At 46.6% G+C, this 8150-nt stretch overlaps 1 protein-coding gene across 3 annotated transcripts; it reads right to left on the bottom strand.

Annotated features, from left to right (window-relative positions):
* Positions 1 to 2303: 2303 nt before the first annotated feature.
* MMACHC (metabolism of cobalamin associated C) lies at positions 2304 to 7713 on the bottom strand. 3 transcript variants are annotated; one of them, XM_051625130.1, is made up of 4 exons: positions 7575 to 7713; positions 5722 to 5916; positions 5206 to 5358; positions 2304 to 4701 (listed from the first exon to the last, which is right to left on the bottom strand). In XM_051625130.1, exons 2-4 carry the CDS (start codon positions 5824 to 5826, stop codon positions 4390 to 4392), a joined length of 570 nt encoding a protein of 189 aa, XP_051481090.1. In that variant the 5' UTR covers positions 5827 to 5916; positions 7575 to 7713; the 3' UTR covers positions 2304 to 4389. The 3 variants fall into 3 exon arrangements, with proteins under 3 accessions (XP_051481090.1, XP_051481088.1, XP_051481089.1); XM_051625128.1 differs by having other exon boundaries at positions 7607 to 7713; XM_051625129.1 differs by having other exon boundaries at positions 2304 to 4698; positions 7607 to 7713.
* Positions 7714 to 8150: the final 437 nt, after the last annotated feature.

The following is an 8150-nucleotide window of genomic DNA, read 5'->3' as shown; positions in this document are numbered from 1 at the left end:
CCCCTAGGATCTTATTGCTCATTATGTGAGAACTAATTTTGTCATGTTTTCTACCATATTTCCCATTGTTATATATCAGTTCTTGGAAATTTTTTTTTTTTGTCTGAAGTGCTGTTTTTCTAAGTATTGTGAACATCTGTCTGTTTTTCAGTTTCAGAGAGAAAAGGAAAGCACATTTGTGTTCCTTGGTTCTTTCTATTTCCTCGTTGAAAGCCTTGAAGGGAAGTGCTCTGTTGGCCTTCTGAAGCAAACACGATTGATGATCTGTCACTGGGTATCTGATAGGCAGGAAGGCAACTTAACAGAAAAAAAAAAAAAATAGAAGTCTCACAAAGACACCTGTCCATTTTTGTAGATGGATTTGTGAAAGTTAAGGTTGCAGTGGTACACCTGGTGCTCTGCTGCAGTGGGTGGCAAAACCCTCTTCCACATAGAGAGAACATTGGTGCTGTTGCTGCTACAATCAGTACTCAAATCTAACTTTTTAAATGTGCTTTTTGCATGGGGCTGAACAAGGAGTGCTGGTCACCACAGGGGTGCTGATCAGTAGCTGCCACTTCGTGTTTTCAGAAACAGGGAACTCTTTACTTTCAAATCACTGTGCACGTTCAGTAATTTAACCTGTGTTAAATAGTAGCTACACCACCAATAACTTTAATCACAAATGAATACAAGAACGTGTGTTACAGTGAATGAGTAAAATTATGCTTCTGACCCACAGGAGGGCAATGTAGCTCTATTAGAAAGACTAAAACCAAACACCACACACACAAAAACCAAACCTGAAAAAAAAACCCAAGCAAACCCAAAGAAAAAACAGAGGAGAGCAATAATCTCATAAGGTTGGCTATTTTTGTCTGACACACCAGCACTGTTTTAGTCTTGCATGGTTTAGGGGAAGACATGACTGTTATAAGCCATCCTTTTTATAGGAGAAGGAAATAAGGCAATTATCAGGGATTAAGTTTGCCAAACTACTTCACATCCCGAACATCAGTGCTTATTCTTATGCTGCTGAGATGTAACTGATTTAAACTGGTAGGGAAAAAAAGTGTTTTTCCCTTTCTGAGCAATAACCTGGATGGCTGCTTGTCACCAGATTAGATTGTGCTTTGCATTTTATCAGTATGTTCTGTCACATCTTTAATCTTAATTAAAATCTCAGTTCCTTTTAAGATCATGAAGTGGAAGAAAAAAAGGAAATGTTAACTGTGGAAGAAGATATTAATGATGTTATGTGCATGAACGCATTACGAATTTGTTAATTCTCCAGATAATATTTTATTTTTAAATATGCTGAGTATCTTGCTGCTAAAACTGAACTCAAATTCAAGTAGCTTTTAACTTCTTTTTACTATTCAGCTATTGAAGACTCACCCTACTGGTTATACTGAGGAAAAAAATATACTTCCATAGATGTTTAAAAATGAGGATTCAGTAAAAAACTAATCTAAAAGTGTAAAAAGTGATACTTGAACAAGTAAATATAAGTATTTGCAATTACTTGTTTGACATTTGCAAATGCCAAAAATAAGAATATCTGCACAATGCCTCAGGATCCATGAATGTTCCTCATCATGTCTAGTCTTGTCCCAAGAGGTGTGTCAAACAGGCTCCCAAACTTCACTTTTCTAAGACAAAGAGCATTATGCTCCAAGCAGCAAGGAAAGGAAACCACCAGCTGCAGCCGTGGATCTCCATGACCTGGCTATGAGAAAGCCAGTAAGAACCACCACAGTTCACTCCTGCTGTAGGAACGGATACGTCGTTAAGTATTTGTCATCAGTTCTGCCTGGCATCAATACACTGCCAGGAGCACAATGAACACAGATTTGCCCTTACTGTGACTCAGTATTCACTATGTTTTAACAAGTAAGAATTCCTGTGCCTACAGGTATTAATTTTAGGTTACTGAAGGAAAATCCCTCAAGTATCAGTTATGCATTGTTGGACACTTTGAATGTTCGTTACTGCAAGAACAGAGGAAAAAAAGAAAGTGCAATGTCATGTGCTTGCTGTTAAGTGATCTTGCTGAAATGACCTGGCACAGATATAAACATTAGACTAACTCACAATGTGCTGTTTTATTTTTTTTAATCCTAGATAAGCCTGCCATCATAGTTTACTACCTTCTACTAGGATAACTTTTTATATTGTTCTCAGATACTGGATTTTGTGTGTCTTAAGTAGCTCACTATTTTCAGTATGTTAAAAACACAATCATCAGTTCTCACTTTAATATCTTTAGCTCTCCACAAGTTAATTGTTGACTTGCTTAAATAAAAATACTCAGTACTGAGGGATACTAATAATTTTGTATATTTTATTAATCAAAATACCATGTGAAGATAAATAAATTACAAACATTTAAATGAAATGGCTGTGATAATCTGTTTGATAAATGAACTAAGACAAAATGTTAAATATTTAGAAGAAATCAACCCCAAAGTACCAAAATATTTGACTTTTAAATTGTAATGTAAAAATAGAAATCTGATTTAATTCTGTAATTATCCTTCTAAGAGAATCAGTATTTTGTATATTTGCTAATATGAACTGTTAAGTTCAGTTGGAAAGGTCAACTGACGACGTAACCAAGAAGTAATTCTGTAACAGAAGAACAGAATTGAAACAAATTCCATTATTTTGCTTAAATTGAAGAAATCACTATACCATTGTCACAGAGGAAGGCAGGTGGCTGCTTTAGTCAGATGTGCTGAACAAAGCATGGGAAGCAACAAAGACTGTTTTGTAACAGCAAATACACTGAACAAACCCAGCAGCCACATGCTGACTACTCTGTTGACAGGAAAATTGTTATGCTGAATTTTGATTCTCTTTAGTATACAGACTACGAAAAAACTGTATCAAGCAGTGACTTGCTGTGAGGGCAACCTTAGTGTTTGGGTCTCCAAAATGTATGAAGAATCACAATACAAAAGAAGACAAAAGGGCTCAGTTCTGCAAAGTGAGTATCCTTGCATCATCATGTTGATACCTAGGAAAGGGAAAAAGTGCTTGGTGATTCACAGCATCATGCTGCAGTCAAGTAACAAAACTCACACAAAATATTATAATAATTTGTTATATTATTATGATTCCTGAGCCTCCAATGGCTTTAAAATAAATTAATTCCTGATTCCCAGTGCCACTGTAACCTATGAACAAATCTAACAGGACAAAGTGATCTAAACAGAATGCTATGTTTCTGTCTGAAGGTGTTTTATCCAGCAATATAAGTAACATGAATATGAATGTTTTCTCTCTTTGTTTCTCTGTGCAGTTGCCTATGCCTGTGACAATGCTTCATGCAATGGTTTTTATGTATCTGCAGGTTTATGATCTCCCCCATGTGGAAAGTACAACAGGAAATTATGGTGGTAAAGCTGAAGTGTGTGTGGGGTGCTGGCACAGCACTGAAAAATATTTTAAATCCAAACCTCATCTACCTTAGAAAAAGGTCATGAGGTCTGACTTTTTCAGTCAGTTATCTTAATATGAGTAAAAGCTCCATTCACACAGACGTTACTTGGCACCATTCTGAAGATTTTAGCCACCTGCTCTACAGAATGAGTGTTTCAAATTAATCTGAAGATGTCACCTTGTTCTGAGAAACTCACCCTGGGTGAAGAGGAAATGTACCAGCTGTGACCTTTGTATTGTCCCTTTCCCTTTCATAACTACCCTGAAGGAGGCAGCTGCTGGTGGCTGTGTTTTCCTCACTCCTGCTCCCCATACAGGACCACACTACTCTGGAGAATTTTCTTTGGGATGTTAAGGAAAGGAGACATTACAAAAGTTCTTAATTAAATTAAGCCAGCTTGACCGCAAGTGAAGGAATACAGGGCAAATTTTCTTTCTGAAGAAGGCAAAACTGAAGAGACTGAACACTTACTCCCTAGGGAGAGTTATATCGGAGTAATAAAAAGCTGGATACATCTAAAAAAATGTATGCCCTGAGTTGAGATGAAAAAACTATTTTGGAGTACAATGACTGAAGATTAACTTTTTCTTACTCTTACATGGAACAAAACCAAAACAATTGGAAAGAAAACTCTTGAGAACAAAAATGACTTCTCTAATGAGCAGCAGAGGTTTTGCCAGGGTGTCTGAATTTTTCCAACCCAGGGCTAGTGTTACCAGACTCCCCAAAAGACACACCAAACCAGCAACAGCACTGAAAGGTCTGCTCCTGCCCTCCTCCAGACCCCAGGTGCTATGATGCAGTCAGTGCTCCCTCTTGCTCTGGGGAGCTGATGTTGGGACGGAGACGCTGCACATGCTGCTTGGATTTGCCATCTGTATTTGCACACCCTCCTCAGCGCTGTGGAAAAGGTGCTGATGAGAGGCACTTGGCTTGCCCTCCACTCCTCCATGGAGCCTTGTTACTCAGTGAAATGTGCTCCTCTGGGCTTCCTGTGTCAGCCCCAGCAGCCTGAATCTCTCTGCTGGAGGGGTGGCAAAGTAGGCTTTTTGCTCCTCCGAGTACTTCTCCTTCACTTCAATGATGTCCCTGTAGCGGCCATCCTGCCAGTGGAAGCTGAATTGCTCCAGCAACTCAATTCTTTTTTCCTCTGAGCTCACACAGTCAACAGGGGCAGGCTGCTCCAGGAATGGGACCTGAATATCTGGGAACACGAGGAGACCGCGGATAGCAAACCAGCCTCCATACTTGGGATGGATACATACACCGTAGATCTTCTGGAAGAAAAAAAAGAAGGATCTAGGATGTCTCTAGTAATGGTTATAGTTCAAAGTATCAAGCTTTGATGCTACTTCTTACACTCCTAGCCCCCTGTTGGAGTGCTACACAGAGAAGAAAGGAAAGCTCTTTCCTGAACATTGCATTTCATTCCCATTTTCCTGTGCCCACACACACGACCCTGTGGGAAGAGGTCCCTTTCTGAAAATCTAACACAGTAATTAACCACAGTGCATTTTTTTTCCCTATTTATAATGCTCTAAGCAACAGGTCTTTTACACTGAAATTTATTCTCCTGTCTAAGTAGGTTTAATTGATCAAGATACTCTTCTCTGTGTGTGCATCTCCCTATTACCCTGAAGAATCTTGGAAGCTTCCAATTCCTGTCTGAAACACTCTATATGTAAAATACATTTTCATGTGATCCTGACTTTGTATTTTCCAGCAGGAAGAACGAGTGATTGCAGCTTGGTCATTCTCCCTAGACTGTGTTTCTGCCTCACCTTTTTTCCCCAAGGATCAAACTTCACATCCTTCCTTTGGTAGTAAAATGCAGCTCCAGCGACGTGGGCAGCTGTCTGTGCCAAGAACTTGGGCTTTCGGTTTGGCAGGATCTCATAATCAAAGATGATGTCCACCTTCTGGTCAGGAAATTTCTGGGAAAATTAAAAAAAACATCAGCCCAGGCTCATGGAGAAAGATGTGCCACTACAGAGGCACTGGATACTAGCAAACCAGGCACATGGGAAGCCTGCAGATTTCCATGTGCTGCTACTGAAATCTTTAAGCATACTTGTGGCCTTGCGATTTCAAGCACTCCACACAGCTACAGGATGCAGAGGCAAAGAAAGAATATGCAAGAAATGCAGGTCAACAGCCTGTTGAGGCTCTTACCATCACGAATAATGTTTTACCCTTCTAAAGAGCAAGGACAGGAACCTGGAGGGCTCCACCTTACTGCTCAACCCACCTGGTTCTATGCCACAACAGTAAAAGGAATGGGTATTTCAGGTTCTTACCTCCTTCACAGATGATAAGTGATGACAAACACACTGATCCACAGGATCCCTGATTATCTTTAACCGTTCTTTTTTCACAAAAGGTTTAAGGGCTTTGTCAAACATTGAAGGGGTGCTGAGGACCACGAAGGCCAAGGTATCATCTGGGTAGGGGAGATGAAAGGCTGGCTGGAGAACAGCATTGTACCATCCAACCTTCCAAAGACAAAAACATCTCCATCAAAACAGGAACATGGCTCTTTTGTTAGTGGACATGCAGGAATTTTAAAAGGGAAAAGAAGTATAGCCACCTTAATTTGCAACCCAGATGTGTGGCCTGCCTAGCGCCTTCCATTCAAACCAAGTTGTTTTGCATAATGGGATTTAGTTTCTGGAAGCTGTACCTTGATGTGAGAGATAAGAACCATCCAATGCATTCCGCTCAAGCCCTTTATCCTGCTCTGCTTGGAAACCACAGAGGGAAGCATGAGCAACTTGCCAGTGCAAATGAGATGTCTTGGCTGAGATAAAGCTTTAATAGTTTTTTTTTTTTCTCAGCACCAGCCAGAAGAAAACTGGTGCTTCTGTTTTGCTCATGTGGCAAGTTGCATGGTTTATTTCTTTAGCAGGAAATAAGTATGTGTGCAAATGAAGGATGTGAAGCACCTAGCAGTGCTACAACCCCCCAGAACCATCAACTGTAGCATGTGGATTCTACCCCTAATCCTGCTGCTGTGTGTTGGAAAAGCAGCATTGAATTATTCTCTGAATTCTGGAGATTTCCCTTCTCTCAGTGCCTCATTCCCTTTCACTACATCAGAGCAATAATATAGCAGGAAATACAAATATTTCAGGTGACAAAACACGACGTTCCCCAGGGAAGGGAAGGCCACGTTTATTGTAGTGATTTGTATTTGGCTGTAGATTTGTCTTTGATCCTGCAGAGTGATTTACTGCAGAGTGCCCCGGGGGGGGGGCAAGGAAAGAACCCTCACGTTCTGGTGGCAAGTGGGTGTAGACAATTCAACAGAGGGACAGTGGAAGGGGCTGCCTCAGTGGCCAGGGAGAGACCCCCGCAGCGGGCAGATCGGTGCCAGCAGGCCATTTACACACGGATGAGGCCATCAGCACTAGATACAGCGCGGCTTCTACACTTAGATTAAACTTTAAGCTTGCCGAGAGGACTTTACTCTCTGCAGGTCCCGATGTATCTTTACTTGACCCTCCCGGCCTTATCAGCGCAGGAGCAGTGCGAAGGCCCCGAGCAGGCCTCGGCGGGGCTCTGCACGCCCCGGGGCAGCCAGGACCGTCACCTGCTCCACGGGCCGGGCTGCAACGACCTCCCGCTCGTCCGTGAGCGCGGCCCCCGGGAGCGCCCCCAGCCCGGGCCGCGCTCAGCAGCGGGGAGCCGGGAACGCGCCGGTCCCCGCCTGCCTGCCCCGCGCCGGAGGAGCTGCTGCGGCACCGGCCCCGCCACCGGGCGGCAAACGGACCGCTTCACCCGGAGCGGGCCTGCGGGGCGGCGGCCGGGCCCGGGGAGGCGGTGCCGCGGGGCGAGCGGGGAGCGGGGCGGGCGCTGCCGCGGGGCTCGTCCTGCCTGCGGGGGCGGCAGCCTGGCCGCGAAGCAGCCTCCCGAGCCGGGGCGGCGCGGCAGCCCCAGCCAGGGCTGCCCGGGGCGGGGGAAGGACACGGCCGGTACCGCTCGCCGCGGGGCCGCCTGGAGGGACTGGCCCCTCAGGCCCGGCCCCGCTGATCCTCAGTGGCCGCAGGGGTGACGGCCGCCTGCGCGGGCCCGCCAGCCCCGCGGCACCGGGACGCCCCGGTACCTGGACGCCCCGGCACCTCGAAGCCCCGGCACCTGGACGCCCCGGTACCTCGAAGCCCCGGCACCTGGACGCCCCGGTACCTTGAAGCCGTGCACCTCGAAGCCGCGGGGGCCCAGGGCGCCACGCAGCCGCTCCGCCACGCGCCCCTCCATGCCGCGCGGGGCACCACGGGAGGCACGGCGGGACCCCCCCCGCACACCCCGCACACCGCTACGTCTCCTAGGAGACGGGCGCGCTAGGCACCCTGGGACCTGTAGTGCGCGCTGCCCTGCCGGGCCTCCATGTCCCAGCGGGCCCCGGGGGGGCGGGGCGGGAGCGTGCGTGACGGTGCCCGCGGAGCCCTGGCGCCTCTGGCGGCTGCGGGCGGTTCTGTCCCTCGAGCGGGAAGGGCAGAAGGCCGGTGTGCCGGTGTGCGCCCCGGCTGGTCCCGGCAGGCCCGGTGACGCGCGCCGCTCCCGGCCGCGGGGCGGCAGCCTGAGGCCCGGGCCCGCAGCCTGAGGCCCGGGCGCGGCCGGTGCAGCGCGGCGGGGCTCACCGGGCCGCCAGCAGCCGCGTCCCGCGGGTGTCTGCCGTGCCGGAGCGAAGCAGCAGGAGCCCGCAGCCGTCCCGAACCCGGGTGACTTG

This window comes from Apus apus, chromosome 7, assembly GCF_020740795.1.
Source record: "Apus apus isolate bApuApu2 chromosome 7, bApuApu2.pri.cur, whole genome shotgun sequence".
In the NCBI taxonomy this organism is placed as follows: Eukaryota; Metazoa; Chordata; class Aves; order Apodiformes; family Apodidae; genus Apus; species Apus apus.
This window is presented reverse-complemented; position numbering and strand designations above follow the sequence as displayed.

Coding starts and splice junctions, on each gene's coding strand:
- MMACHC (XM_051625128.1), bottom strand. CDS start 7,678: ATGGAGGGGCGCGTGGCGGAGCGGCTGCGTGGCGCCCTGGGCCCCCGC. Junction 5,359..5,721: donor ACTTATCATCTGTGAAGGAG/GTAAGAACCTGA, acceptor TAATTTTCCCAG/AAATTTCCTGACCAGAAGGT. Junction 4,702..5,205: donor TTGATCCTTGGGGAAAAAAG/GTGAGGCAGAAA, acceptor TTTTTCTTCCAG/AAGATCTACGGTGTATGTAT.